We start from the raw sequence: 16,360 nt of genomic DNA on the forward strand, positions 1-16,360 counted from the left end.
GATCAGGTGGGTCTGCTGAGAGCAGACAGGACATGTGCTAAGTTGGTACCATTATGAACACAGTGACATTGTCCAGGGGAATAACAATTCTGCAGAATGCCCTCCAGGGCACAGTGCTCTGGTGTGCCATTCTGTTTTCCTCTCACTAGATTATTCTTAAAGTTAAGTTCACATTTAATAAACACCACCAATGTTAGTGTTTGTGTTTGCATAACTGAGGAAATTCAAGCAGCTGAGGGGGAAATTGCAAAAAGTAGGTCTGACACCAGGAGTGGATCTAGGCACACACTCAAGGGAAGAGTGGAGCTCTCAACCCTGTTAGTAAAATCAACCTTAAGCATTAGCTTCTGGACCCAGTGAAGACACTGAATTACATGTGAACAGGCTTCTACTGAAGGAAGAAGTTATAGAAAACTTCAAACCAAAACATTCGTCTAGAACATCCTTAGCAAGAAAGGGAAGACCCTGCAGAGTTCAGTGGGCAGTAAAGAGAGACACAAACTTAGAGAAATATTGACAGGTCCTTAACTAAACCAGGGAAAGATTGGTGAGCAGGCAGTGTGGGGAACACACGGCAAACACACAGAAACAACCAAACATTCACCAGCTACAACATGTTCAAGTGCCATTCATCCTTCCTTGAAATCTTCCAAGCAACCTCACACAGGAGGTTTGCAACAGAAGCTCTGCAGTCTGCTGTCCTTGAGTTTTCCCAGTCTACCATGCCCCTGGAGAGGAGAAGGCCTTTACCCTGCCTCTCAGGAGCCAACAAGAGGGACAGAAGCAGGGTGGCTGATAACAAAGGTTGCAGCCAGACAACATAAATGCAGTAACACATTTTTTTTGTTTCATACACAGAAACAAGACTAAAATGTTTGTTTTAGCCTGCCAGATCAATTTAGTGTGACCTATCCACCAGAGGAAATAAAACAGCAGGGTTTTTTTACGGTAGAGCAAATCAGTTAAGAGGTAGTGACAATGGAAGGACATGATTGTTCCAGTTGGCACTCAATACTCTCTAGGCATAAGCGTTAAGCTTGAATGCCAAATAAGCAGGTGATGACTCCAGCTTGCTAATCTAAATAGTCACAGCTTCCCAGAATTAATCTATTTTCAATTAGTTTTGTAACTACACGGTTTAATAAACTTCCTTGACTTTCACAACAGGTGGCTGAAACAAGTCTTGTAAGTTCTTACCTATTTCTATTCTCCCCAAAGAGAATCTAGTTATCTTTACTACTTGCTCTTAAATTAAAAAAAAAACCTGCAGATTTTTACTTTTTCTGTCTCTGTTATCACAGTGTCTCCCTAGTGCTACACAATAAACTTTTGACTGGAAAACAAGGTCACAACAGCAGAGCTCATCAGAAGAGTGCTTTAGTGCAGCTCTTTCCAGGATTGTCCTCTCTGCACTCCAACAACAGATCCTTAGTAAACTGGTGGCCCCTAACATTTTATTTTGATGCCAAATTGAACTACTTTTAATATTAGAACGAAAACAAGGCCACAGCAGTCCTGTATTTATCATATTTTATAGTCAAATCCTATCTGTTACTAGACAGTTTTCCACTCCTAATGTTTCATTTTGTTCTCTGACGAACATTTCAGGAAAGTGTTTGTAAGTTGTAGCAGTAGAGGACAGAACTGATGAATTTAAAGAACAACCACCTGAGTACTTCCTTTCTAGCTATAAACTAACATTGGAAAAAATTAAAGAATAATACAACAGAGAAACTGTTCGGTACCTTTGTCCATGTAAGAAACTAAGTTTCTTTAACAGATCTTGAAAAGGTTTTCTTTCCCTGAAGACAATGCAGCTGTACTAATTTATATCAGCAGAGGACATGCCCTCTCTCTCTTGGCTAAAGGAAAGGAACATTAATTTTCATCTGGAAGCATACAACCACATTTTTCAGCTTGGAAACCATAAACTGCCATGTGTCATATATGGGGAAAGTTAATGTTTCTTTAGAAATGTCCTAGGCTAGCCAGCAACAGAAAATGCAAAACAGAGCAATACTGCCTCCAACAGAATTTATCAAAGTTATAAACAAATGAAAACAACAGACAGAAAACTGGAAAAAAAACCCCTGGCCTGGGGGGAAAAAAAAAAGACAAATGACAAATGCAAAAAGAAATCTTAACGCTAACATATAGAAGGAGAAAGGAGAAGAACAGTGTGGAAAAATCAATGGATCAAATCTTGTCTCTCATTCCTGCAAGTATCCCACTGTTGTCACACAAAGGTCTGACAGTCACTTAAACTGAACAGCTCCCTAACTTAGGAGTTCAACCATTTTTAATGCATTTTCTGGAAAAAATGCCCTACTCAGCCTTAATACAGTGACTGTGATTAGACCACAGCAAAAGCATTATTGAGAACTGCTCGAAGCTCAGCATGGCAATACCTCCCAGGAAAGCATTTTCTTTTAATGCTTCTTAGTATCATTTGGCACTAAAATGTTGTATCAAGTTGGTACACTCCAGTGCACAGCCTGCAGCCATTGGTGGGCTGTGGAGAACTGGATACTGACTGCTGCAGGAACTTTCTGCACAATCAGGTATGATCAGATTTGAGCTCTAGCAGGGCAAGGAACAGAAGCAAGCATCTCAGATCTAAAGACAACTGAGGGAAAACATTCTGCTAATTCCTTCCTCTACAGTTATGTTGTTTCTCTTGGGTTTTCTATAGTTGTTTGGAACTGGGTTTAAAATCATGAACATACTACTTTAGGTGATGTTCTGAAGAATTCATAATCCTGTCAATTTTTTCTGATTACTCCGAGCACTAAAAATCTGAAATCTCCTCACCTTGAATATCAGTATCAACACCTGAACATATTTCCACGTACTATTTGAGACTCTGGTGACAAACACACAACTCAGAACCACTTCTTTCTTTGAATGTACCTGAATCCATGCCCTAATCATCAGTTCCCCGCTGTAGTAGACCAAACACTGGGACTCAATTTCCCCCTTCACCAATCAGACTCAAGACAGATCTGAATCAAGTGAGCCTTATCTCTATGACTGATGATACAGAAAAAACAGAGTAACATTACTATCTCTTTCTTTTCTGCCTTCTTTCACTACACCTGTCTCCTGAAAGGATTGATTCTTTCATTTCTTACCCCTCACATTTTCAGGATCAGGACCTGGGTACCAAACTTGAGCTATCAGCACCATATCACTGTTCACCACAGGTGAGTATCTGCAGTTTGGAGCACAGGATTTAGCATTTTTGAGTTCAATATCCAGGTGAAATTTCGAAGTGGGGCTCAGGAAGGAGAAAATTTTGTTAAGGGCAAAGCAGAGGCTTAACACAGAGGGCATGCAAATGAGACACAGCCAGAGCATGTGCTGTAGAGGTATGAGATGCAGCAGGAGAGACAGCAGCTCTCTAGGAATCATTCTGCTGAATGGATTTTGAAGGCAAAAACAGAAGTGCCCTATTCCTGGTCAAATGAATAGTACTCATGCCTTGGCCTTACAGAGGATGGCAGGATTCACACTAGTGTACAATGGCAAAAGAGCTGCAAATGCCAAACTACACTGAGCTGCTGGCACAGCAATGATAGGGGCAAATCACGCTGACAGCTGCCTCATTTCACAGTTTTGTACTCAGAACAAATTCTGAATTTGTTCTGACATTAGTGAAACAAAATAATCGTCCTCTAGTTTACAGCATGAAATCTAGTACTTGCACAGTGCTAAAGAAAATATATTTTCAGTCAGCTGCAATACCTCCAAATTCCAAATTTTAACTTTAAAATGATTAAAGTTATTAGTGCCTCTTGAGAAAAGCTGCTTCAGATTGCCAGGCTGGCTGATTTGTAGCTTTACTGAAGAGAATCATAAGGTTTCCAGATGACCAGAATCGTCTCTTTCTTTCTGCCTCTTCTAGGCATTATGACAAACCTACTGTGCCTGAAGAGATGGGGAAATAAAAAGGCCAAGCTGACATGGAGGCAAAAATGCTGACACAGCTCTCAAAGGTAGTCCCAGCTGCATGGCACAGAGGTTACTCTTAAGCATAATTTGAATGAGTCCTTTCATAACCCTCTAAACCCTTCAAAATGCCCATTTTCTCCTTGGGGTGTTTAATAAGCTTTACTCCTCCTGAACCAGCTTTGTGCACAGTTTGAGAATTACAGTTCTTCTGGAGACTGAGGAACACAGTGTCAGCTGTGGCATCCTGAATAACTGCAGCAGGGCTCCTCATCCAGAAGGAGGAAGAGCTATTTTTCCTGGACATCCTCTGGGAGCTGGTTCAGCTGGAGAGCTGCTAAACAACGAGGTACAATTTGAACCCTTTTTTCATGAGGAAGGGAGTTTGAGTAGTGAGACACTGTTTGAGCCTGACAGTTTAGGCATCAACAAAAATACAACATACTCCAATGATGTTGCTCTGTCAACGCTTTGGAACAGACCCAGTAGCTCCTTGAAGCTGTGCTGATTGACAAGCTGCTGACAAGCCCAAGCAAGTTTGAGGGATGTTAGCACTGTTACTGTCTCTGCTGTATTTGAGCTGAGGTTGCATGCAAATTCATAAGATGGTCCTGATAAGCTCTGCTTTAAGTATTATGCTTTTTTTATGGCACGTATTTCCCTTCTGGCATGAACATACTTGACCCACAGGCAGTGTGAAAAGACAACTGATAAGAATCTCTAATCCAATTGTGTATTTCACAAAAGAATCCTGCATGTCAATCCAAAAACTACAACTGTCCCTGTCAAACTTCTGGCACAAGGAGCTAGAATGATGTGATGAGAATGTAAATATAAAGCCCAATCACCTATACTAGGTGATTATAAGTGTTACAGGTTTACTGACTAACCATGCTATTTTATGCTATAATTGGAGAAATGCTATAATTGGAGAAATGATATTTCTACTTTCCTTTATATTAATAGGAGATATATATATATATATTGTAGAAAATACCTTGTAGGAAAACCTGGTACATTACATATTTTGCAATGTTTCAGTAGATTATATTCTTCCAGTATTAGCTCAATATTATTTAAATGTTCACAATGCTTGAAGTTATTTGATTACCATATCAGCATATGCACAATGATTACACAGCAAACCAGATTACATGAATTTTCATTCTGATCACTAGTACAGTCTGACAATAAGAATAGAAACAAAAGACAGCATAAATCTATTTCACTGAAATTCTTCCCTCTGCAGAGCACAATCTAGTAGAACTGAAAATGCCCTAAGGCTTTTAGTTATTCAAGTTCATTTTGTGTAATTTTTTATCTACCTTCACCAATGCTGCTCTCTCTAGCAGCCAGCCAGCACAGTGTGATCTGGTAAATGCACCATAATTAAAGGCCTATTTGCAATTTCTTTTAAGATCTCTTTACAAACAATTAGAAATTTATTGCCTCATCACAAAAATCTGTTTAAGCTAAAAACTGACACGGAAAACCTTTTCCTGAAAGAACATTTCTAAATTTTACTTATTTAGAAATATAGGCATCATCTCACAATTTGGCAATTCTAACAATGGTGAGTATGAGTTGCACCATGGCTTGTTAGCATCCTGCACGTTTTTACACAAACTTGTAAAGTATTTCTTTCCTATTTGAGTTTCTGTTCTGATTCCTGATGTATCTGAATACCTTACTGGTTAAATATTTTAGCCTAAATGCACTCCAGCAAGGAGAAGACAGTTGTTGAGGTCCTGCTACAGAAAAAAAATAACTTTCTCAAAAGCACATTGGAAAGTCACCTCAAAGAAAGGTCTGGCTTTTTGGTGTAATGTCAGTTGAAATTTTTCAAGATAATTATTCTCTTTTTGTGTTTAGTACGCCAGATTTCTCATTAGTCTGACAACTGAGAGATCAGAAAGGAGATAGCCACTATTACACATACAAAATCCATGTACAAAAATCAAGAGTATACCTGCACAGCCTCAAAACTTGTGTGTTCTGTTTTACTGAGGATGACAAACACACCTATGAATGACTGGGAGGGAAGAGGGCAGACACAGCACCATAAAATATGGACAACAGCTAAGAAACAATGTAATCCACCTGTGAATCTCACCTCTTTAATCCAGCTTCACAAACTTGTTAAAAAAAAATGTAATGAAGTAATTGTAAAAGACAAAGGGGTCAGAAGAGGGACTTAGGTATCTCATTGAAACATAACTCCCCCAGTTCAAGAACTCTGCCTGTTTCTCCACTAATGCACAGCAAGGGTGATCCCAGACTGCTGGAGGTCGTGACAAAGAGCGCCAACACAAGCGCCTCTCCCAGTGCTGCAGCTCTCCAGGCAGGTACCCAGCCTGGAGATCAGGTTGGATCAGGTTCTCCCAGACCACCCAGGCAGCAGGGCCTTGGTCAAAGCACTTATCTTTGAAAGTACCTGAAAACCCAGCAGGGCTAAGGAAACAGGAATGCAAGATTATTTTTATCTTCTCTGTGCTGACAAGGTCAAGGACTGGATCATGTGACTATGGGCAAACAAACATCACAACAAACTGCAAGAGGATTTGAAAGCCTGGACTTAAGAAGAATAAGGACTGCCAAAGGCTGGCTGTCAGACAGACAGAAACCTCAGAAGAATTGCCTGGAAATGGAGAGAAAAACAGCACACAACTCTGTTCCATGTAAAGCAATACTAGTCCTGGCCTTTCCAGCCATCTGCCCATCTCCAAACAACCATAGCACAAACAGGCAGCTCTCATCTGGTGCCACTGATTCTGGGCTAGGGGTGACAGGAAACCATTATCTTTAGTTTGTCAAGTAGGGGTTCCAGAAAGGGTCAACTGTGTCCTCACTGTTCTGCAACTGAGCACTGGCACCACTGCTCACTACCCCACTCTGAGTCAGTACAAACACACCTATGTAAGTACAAAGATAATTACTTAATTTTCCCCAAACATACAGCACACGCTTTCTAATTGTTACCCTGAATCTATTTTATTTTTAACTGTCAGTATTGCCAAACTCCATCTTCCCAGCACTATGTCAGAATAATTTTTTTATCTAGCCTATAGCAAAGCTTTCAACTACTTTTTCTCCACTCCAAAAACTCAGTTGTATTGATTTTCATGCTCTCTACACAGCGCTGGACATATAGATATGTACAAAAGAGTAGAGAAGCTTGTATTTATGTGGTTCAGTTCCACATACAGCATAATTAAACCTGGTTCTTACTGTTTTCTATAGACCATTTGTGGCTGGCAGCAGACCATATGGGCAAGTAGCAGATGTTCCCTTTTAGTTTTCCATATTACTGTATGAATGCCCAATATGTGAAAATTATTTTCTGGCAAGAGGTGTTATGGGGAACTGTGGCTCCTTTTGTGCTCTACACATTTCACTCAGATTTCCTGGGGCTCTCCTTTTATCCCCAAGATGCTTATTCAGTCCCTTGGTGGAAAAGAAGTGAGAACTCAGTTAATGCCTGCAGGTTTTAAGCTTAGCAACCTTCCCCGGCAACTTAAGGACTATTTGGTAGCCTTCCTTTCTATGCTCTACACTACCATGGGACATGGCTATGCTCTGATATATTTTATATCAAAGTAGTAAGGGAAGCACCTCGTGTTCTCACTGACACCAAGGTATTGCGGGAAAACCACACAGCAAAGCTGAATGCAATGAGGACAAACACTGGATCAAGAACTACTATCAAGAAGATTTCTCTCCTAACTTTCAGGCCCATGTGAAGCTGAGGAACACTGCCCTTCAGCTACTTTGCCAAGTGCTCTCTTATCCTTGGGAAAGCAATGGCTCAGAAAGCCCAGCAAGAACAGGGGTGACCAGAGTGCTGGATCACAGCAGGAGCACAATCCACATGAGACTGCAAAAGACTTCTTGTGGGGCTAAGTGACCTGCCTGGTCCAGCCCATGGCTTGTAAAATGCTATAGTGTCTTCTAGCATGAAAAGAACTCAATAAATGCAAGCTGTTTTCACTTCTTCTGAGCACACAGAGAATTACTCCAGTTACCAGAAACTTCAGTGAGGTCCTTTAAGAAAGAGGAAGTGAGCCAAATGCAATGTTTTAAAATAAACATCTTTCAGGGATTGTTATTTGCCCCATTTTACTACAAAGTCAAAACTGAAGTAAGCATTGCATTTTCCCCCCAAGCTTTTACAGGGGTTCACAGCACATCTGCTCCTTAGCGCTGTTTTTCAGATTGTGGGAGGGTATGCACTATTTTGCCAGATAGGTGACTTTTTAAATAGCAGCATTACACATGTTCAGGAGTAACTTCCCTATTGTCTAGGTCAAGCTGTGAAAAATCAGCCAGAGAGAAGCATGGATATTCACTAGCAGCTATCACTCAATAGTTTCTGCTGTTAAGAAGTTCTTGTGAATATTTCTGCTGAAGCTTTCAGGACATCTTAGGGCACATGTGCTATTCATTTAACTCCATAATAATGGTTTCATTTACTGTCTGAAAGTAGGAGGAAGATACATGATATTATCTTTGCATTCTTCATTCTTTCTGTGATTGGTAAAATAAGGAAAGATTAAAAAAAAAACCAAAACAGATTATCAGAAAGTCAAAAATATTACTGACTCTTGCAATGCAGTTTTGATTCTGACCTTGATAGCAAAAAAGGACACAAAAGTGGTCTTATATACTATTATCAAAGGAAGAAAAATAAACCCAGAAGAGACAAATTAGTACGTGTTTCGGCATTCAGCTGAAATTCAAGATAAAAGCTTCTGACTTCATTTAGCTTCAGTAAAACCCCTTAGGTGGTGACAGCTGTGTGTAACAGGAAGGGGTTACAGTACTGAGCCCATTCCAGTGATCCTGGCAGGCCTGTACACAGACAGCACTTGGTGGCTGCTGTATCTGCTGTCCATCTCAAGCAGCCCATACTCCTGCAGGAACTGGGAGAGGAACTTGGAAAAAGCTTTGGAATCATGACTGCAATGGAGACCTGACATCATGCCCTTGCTTTGGTCATTCCACAGCATTCTGGGAGCCACAGTTTAGCTGAATTCCTTCATTTTTTCATGACAAGTTGACTGTGTCACAGTGAAGCTCCATGGCAAAGGAGAGTAAGAAATATGCTCACTGAAAACCTTATCCCTCCTGCAAGCACTGGGGATATTTTGTTCAATTATGGAGCAAGGAAACTCCCATGTAAATAACACACACCAAACCCTGCAGCTCAGGAATACAGTGTGATCCTTGTATGAGGTCTGAAGCTGTATGTATCACTGGTTCAGGTGATTTCTACACAATTCCAGTACATCTACAGCAGTTGTCAGGGAGTTTTTGGAAACAAGCCATTAAAACAGCTGTGCCCATCTTCCTCAAAGTTTAGGCCACAAGATCATAAGAAATATCACAACAATCTCTTTAATTTTAGCAAAGAAGAGGTTAAGTCAGGCAGTTTTACTGTTTAAACAAAAAATCTACTTCATTCATTTGAAAAAAACCCTAAATGTTAGACTTATGAGCTGCCAAAAGCAACACAGCCAGCACTGAGATTTCCATAAACATCTCCTGACATTGTACTGTCCTCATTGCAATGTTATGCTGAAGCACAAATATTCAGACCACAGATCTGTTAGATTCTAGAGCTTCCAGCAGACTCCAATAATTTAGGCACTGAAGCTGGTAGGAGGCAAAATAAAATGAAGCCTATTGAAAAGTTTTCCAGGCTATTTTAATAATTTTAAGTACTTGCATTTACAAACTCTTTTGGGGTATTTTAGTATTAGGCAATACGCTTCACTGCTTTTCAAACTGAAATATGAATACATGAAAAATGAAGAATTTCAGTTCTGAACTTACTACCTGCTGCATTTTTAGATCATGATAGAATTCTAAGTCTGTTCTGTGATGAGAGTGACAATTGCTTAAAGACTGACTTGCCTGTGACTGCCAGCAGTCAAGGTGAGACATGTGATGTAAGATATTTTTAACACTCCTACCAAAAATAAAAAAGTGAGTGTGAACTACTCAGCAAATGAGATCCAACTATAGATTTCTCAGAGAAAAGGTCCCCTCTGAGAACGACCAAAACAAGGTGCAAGGAGTTGATGAACTCTGCTCAATTTCTTTATCCCAACAATCTTATTACTACATATAAGTTCATTAGCAAAAATCACTGTAATGGCTCCAGAACAATCCTGACAACATTCCTGAGTTGAGTACAATGGGTGATCACAGCTCACATTCACTGGAGAAACAGAAACACAGCTCTCCCTGCTATACAGTAAAGTACACTGGGGGCTCAGTGAACCAGAATCTTCCCCAAAATGAGCACAGCAGCACTTGGATTTTCTGCCCATAGAGAAGTGGAGCCCCAGTAGCCCTAAAGTTCCTTTATATGCATCTTTGAAGACAATGAATATACCACTGAAGTCCAAAGTTAACAAACTTCTGCCAATACTACTGCTCTTTTATAACATACACTCATAAATATATGACAAATACTGTGATTGAATTAAAGGGGGAAGGTTTTTTACTCTTTTCTGATTTGTTACCAAGTATTGTACATTTTAACATGATTTTTTCTTTTTATTCCAACACTGTCTATACATAGGTTTTATATGACATCTATGCTTAACCAAGGCTGAGTGAAACTCAATGGAGGAAATACTTTTCTATGACAAGAACATATCAAAAATGCAACTTGCTACTACAGCAATTATTTCTGCTATAAGTTTTCAAAGGGTGTAGGTATACATGCCAAAGATCAGCAGTAATCAAAATTATAATGAAAAATAGATTAAAGACATTAAAAAATGAGGAAAAAGAATGAACTAGAGATGCAAATTGGAAATTAAATGATAGATGGGAAACTTAGAAGGAACTATGAGGGAAAGTTAAGAAAACAATGGTAGGATAAGAAGCAAAGATGATGGGACATGAAGAGACAGTAAAGGACTGTCTGCCAAAGGAGGGAAGATCAAAGATGCAGCATAGAAAGAAGAGATTTAAAGAAGGTAAAAGAGACTTCAGAAAATCCCAGACAGGATATTTAGAACAGCTTTCATTTGCTCATATATGTTGCCACTGAATCTGATACAAAAGAATTAGGTCAAGATGGATAATTAAGGAGTAAAAAAATCTGAGTTTTTTTCAAAGAACTTTATGTATGTATACAATATATGCATATATTACTTCCTGGTAGGTGAGGAGTGTCATTACTTAATGGCACCATGGGGGTTTTTTAATGAAACCAAATGCTGCAGACAAAGAGGGTGTTAGTGACCCCTCCCCACTAATACCAGTCGCTTAATTAGTCCCTTCTCTAAGTGAAGCTGATGGATCCCTGCAGCTGATTTACCTACCAGCTGTGTAATTCTGCAAAAGCAGCTTTGATCTTCTTCACTGAATTATCCACTTCCTCTTTGATCATCACACGATATCTGGTTAGAGAAACAGTGCAACGCTGCAAGTCTTTTACTGACTTTTCAATGTTTGGCCCTAAAATAGAAAACAAAAATTGCACATAAGTCAGAAAGTTGGTTTTAGTTTTTCTGAATGAGGTACCAGGAATAGTTGAACGTATTATTTGCCCAGTTTAGAATGAAGCAGGCATTCTACTGAAGTCCGTAAATCCAACTTTTTTCATGGTCCCTTCCTAGTGCCCTTCAGTTTCTAAACATGTTTGCTGAAATGCATCCCCCAAATCAAATAAATGTTAGAAAGGCATTATTAATTGAAATTATTCAGTTTAGTATGTTAAATAAAGCATAAATTGTTTAATTCATTTTGTTATAATTCTGCTTGTACTTTCCAACACATCTCTTTTTAACTTTTGTGAATTCAGAGGTTTTTTCCTGGAGGCCTCAGCTGTTTTTGACCTCAGAACACAGGAACCAGAGACCAAATTTACCTCTTTTTTTGACTGAATCATCTGTCTTTGTTTCAAGTAGGGTTGACACACTGGGTGATTTAACTGTGGAAGATTTTGACTTTGGCCTGCCTGCGTTACACTGGAGCTGAACTGGTGACTGAAGGGGCTCATGCTGTTCTACTCCATTCACAGTCTTTGGGTTTGATTCCACAGATACTCTCTGGCGTTCCCGTTCTCTGTCTGCAAGAAAGCATTAAGGAAGAAAACAGGGAGCTGTAAGATTAAGAAAGGTATGAAGCCCTACTGTTGAGTCAGAATGACTTTATGGTGTTCTCCTGGCTCACATTCTACAGAACCTCAGAGAGCTATGACAACAAATGAAATTGTTTTGGTAATTAAACACTAATTGGAACCCTTCTTTAGTTCAACAGCGTATGAAAGAAAAACTCAACAAAAAAATCAACTCTTTCATGCCAATGGGGAAAACACCTCATAACATAAAAAGCATGCAGCCAATTATAGTATTTGTCCAAATATACATATATACAGCACACATAAAAATATTCCTAATTTTACTAAAAAGCATTTTAAAAGCACTGACTAAACATTCCTACCTGAAATACTTACCTTGCTGACTACAGATTTCTATCAAAAGCTGCTGCTAAGAGGAACCAAGCAGGAAATGAAACTATGTCAAAGATTAGGCTCCTGGGTTCAACAGCTTCAGAGGGATAAGATAACAATGCCTGAGCCTGTTTGGCTGCCACAAGACAACCCGGTTTCCTCTTTCCAAAACTTCAAAGGGATTCAAGATACCAGCATCATTACAGAGGAACAAGCAGCCAAAGCATGACTGTGAAAACTGACAGGCAAGGTCAGCTATTACTGCCACTGTGAATTTTAGTTAAGGAAACAAGCATAAAAAAGTGATTTGCTGTGTTAACTCATTTTTCTAATTTTTACACTCACTTCAATGAATGAATGATTCTTCATTCTGAAGATGCTTTTTATGCATTACTTTATTCAACTGATAATGCGTGGTGTCTGGAGAAAAGGAACTTGTCAGATATACAGCTGGATTACGGCCCATGGAATGGGAAAAACACTGCTGGGATTGAGGGATATCAAATGGACAGGCACAGCATATCAACTAGTGACTTCTTTCTGCCCAGGCTAGGCATTAGGACAGGTGGAAAGCACATCTTGGTATATTTAATGGCAATCATGTAACACCAGAGGAACAAGGAGGAACATCAGTGCTCACATTTTAAATCAGCTTTTAAGGGCTTTAAAAGGTTGAGTCTAAAACCAGAAAAGGTATCTTGCATTAAACAGTATGTAAGAAGGTAATGAAAGAAGCCAAAGAAATCAGTGAATCTGTGAAAGCAAGGAACTCCAGTAATGCAGGGTTCTGGACACATCAAAGTTTTGATGCCAACACCGGTCTTGCACACACTGAAGAACTCTCCTCTGAGAGAATTGCCACTAACCCTGTTCAACCCTGGCTGCATCTCACACTAGTGCAAATAGAACATTCTTTATAAATCAAGGCTTTCTACTCTCAGTTGAGGCTGTCCTTGCTACATAATTCTAACAGCTAATTAGAAACCAGCAATCTATCAGCTGACCTATAAAGAAAGGCCAGGGCTCTTCAGGTTCTGTCCCTAAGATTTGATCTTCTATAATTTGTTGTTAACATGCATAAAACTGTTTTTACTGCATTTAATTAACAGCTTTGGTACACTTGTCAAGATAAATTACAAACCTGACAGCCTAAAGAAGGTCACCTAGAACAACAATTATACTCTAAATTAAACTTTTTGATCATCTTTTGTCCGCAATATACTTTGACTCTGTTTCTTCCAAAACTACATGAGCTACTTTGAAACCCAGTAGAAAGATGACCAACATAGTAGTTTTGACCAAACATGACCAAACAGTAGTTTTGTATGCTGTAACTGAACTTTCAAATTTGACTGAAGACAATCAACACAACTAAAAATAGATTAAGTCTGCAGCAAGTCTCTGAAGACTCGTACCAGTAAAGACACATGTATAACAAAATCTAGGAATCAAAGTCTTTGTCAAATACCTGCAAGAGAAGTCAAAAGTCTGGATAAGAGTAGCTGCAAGTAAACTGTTCCATGGTTGAGGATGTGGTGGCTTGGAACTTCAACACCAGTTTATTGTGTGACATCTGCTGTATTAACAGTCAAGTATGACCACACCTGCCAGCTGATGGCAGCAGCCCAGATTTACTTGCTCTGAAATATGCTGAGCTGCCATCTTCAAAATGAGTGGTTTATCTTTTTGCAGCAGCTTGTCATTCAATACCTTCCAAATCAAGTGAACCTCATAGATTCTTCAGTTGAAGGAAGAAAAAAACTGTATGCCTCCTGAGATCTAAACAGGAACTTTGAAAGACTCATTAAAAATCTTGCTACATGAAAAGTAAGTAGGGAAGAGGTCAGGATCTGATTTTACCAAGGTCCCTGCAAAAGCAATAGCATGGCAAGGCAGCACTAAATATCCTTTCAGTGCATTCACACTGCTTCTTTACAAGGCCATACATGTCAAGGGTAACAGCAACGAAAGATGTCTAAGAAAAAGAAAGATGGAATAATGGCAAGAAATAAGCATCCCTGAACTAAAGGCAAACAGCCAAATGTTTCTCTCCCTAATTTTTTATTTTTTATTTTTTTATGCATCCTCCCTTCTAGCTCCTGAAATTCCTTCCAGGCTGCCAGGATTTTATGGCTATGAAAGTCCTCACAGACTGAGAACTGGTACAGGCAACCTCATATTCCTCATGGGGAGGAAAGTATTAGGGACTCTCAGCAGACATCTATGATCCTTCTGAGCTGTGAGCCCTCTGAAGGAGAAGGTGACTACAGTAACATTTATTTGATAGGGAAGGAACCAAAACAAACAAGGCAGATAAGGACAATACAAGAGATCACTAACAGCACGGGTACTCTTCTCGCATTTTGTACCCCTGAGAAAACACTCCCCATGCACAGGCAATTAAGTCTACATATCTTTATTCATGCATGTATCATCTCAAAAAATGTCACTCTAAGAAGTCTGATTTGTACCACAAATGTTTGTGTCTTGAAAGTAAGTGGCAAAAATGCTTTTAGTATTATGGAAATGCAGAATTTTCTGGCTTATGGCATATTTTATCCAAAGTTAAGTGGAAGTCTAGCAAGGGCCGGGAGCATATCTCTGGCTCTTAGTGAGGCATCAAATTTTTAGGACAAATTTTCTTGGTAAGTAGTTTGTTTGGCTGCTATAGGTTGCATAGTCTTCATTTAATTAACCAGAGGCTGACACCACTAAAGTCATCTGAAAGCAGCAGATAATTCATTTCAGGACAATTCTTACTTTGGCACATTCCTTTAAAATGGAGTTTGAGACCTGCATTCGTAACCATGGAAAACGGGATTTCAACGAAAGATTTTAAGACACAGGAAGAAAATACTAACAGCAGCAATAACCCAGGCCTGTCAGATGTCTGAAATGTGAAGAGCTGAAGAAACAGTACCAGTACTGACAACATATAAATATGAGTTTTATGAACTTGTAGACAAAAGCTTTCACAGAGCTTCTGCCCCAGAGCAGTGAGTTTATTCACACTGGTGTTGGTATAAGCGCAACTGTGTACTTACCACAGCAAGGAAGAACTTTGTGTTACTGCCCCTCCCAGTTTCAGAAATGCTAACTAGATAACCAGACCTGTGAAAAACTAAGTGCATGTACTAAAAGGCTGTCAGAGGGCCTTTCCACATCATAAAGGCCCTCCCTTCCCTGCTAAGAAAAGCCAGTGGAGGTCTACTGTGACTAGGCTGTGTAGGGAAGATGAGAAAAACAAAAAATGGACTAGTTTGGACTAAGCAATAAAGAAATACAGTAATGTGCCAAAAATTCAGTGCTCAGATATCTTTACCCCAGATGAGGGATTTATTCATTTTGCTAACAATTTGACACTCAAGCCATTTTCTAACCCTGCATTTTTCTACATTTCTACCTGTAATATTCTGGATCACCAGAGCTGTCTATAGGAGAAGAAAGACATATTGCAAGGAAACATATTACAAGGTGAACAGTGTGCAGATATTAATGTATTGGCATAACACTGATAGTTATGTGCATTATTCTTCCATGAAAACATCTCTACAACATTTTCATGGCAATAAAAATACCACGGTCTTTATGTCAATGGAGGCTTGGCTACTGCCAGTTGCAAAGGTGCTCTCTGTCAGATGAACTGACCTTTGATTTCTGGAGAGTCCAGTGCCAATCCTGCAAATCCGGAGCCTTTGTTCTCAGGAGAAGTGGATTCCAGTTTCTGATTGGCAGAACCATGGCCAGAGTTGTCCTTAGGGCATCCATTCATATGACAGTCATTTATTCGCTGAGGCTCTTGAGATGCCTTCTCAGGTCCACTATTTTTGTTTTTAGGATCTTTATTGCCTTGGTGCTGTTTAGATTTGCTTCTTTTTCTCCTATTGTTCTAAATGGAGAAATATCGCAAGACCAGAGACATCACTCAATGCAAATTGTACA

At 39.4% G+C, this 16,360-nt stretch overlaps 1 protein-coding gene across 3 annotated transcripts in view; it reads right to left on the minus strand.

The window, feature by feature from the left end:
* The window catches only part of SPATS2L (spermatogenesis associated serine rich 2 like), a 77,741-nt gene that overhangs the window by 10,991 nt on the left and 50,390 nt on the right, over positions 1-16,360 (minus strand). For all 3 annotated transcript variants that reach the window (XM_084208897.1, XM_084208898.1, XM_084208899.1), the window contains 3 exons: positions 16,067-16,307; positions 11,834-12,034; positions 11,286-11,421 (listed from right to left, as the gene is read on the minus strand). In XM_084208897.1, coding sequence (XP_084065023.1) covers positions 11,286-11,421; positions 11,834-12,034; positions 16,067-16,307 — 578 coding nt within the window. The remainder of the gene's footprint in view (positions 1-11,285; positions 11,422-11,833; positions 12,035-16,066; positions 16,308-16,360) is intronic.

The sequence above is a fragment of the Fringilla coelebs genome (assembly GCF_963513975.1).
Source record: "Fringilla coelebs genome assembly, chromosome: 7".
In the NCBI taxonomy this organism is placed as follows: domain Eukaryota; kingdom Metazoa; phylum Chordata; class Aves; order Passeriformes; family Fringillidae; genus Fringilla; species Fringilla coelebs.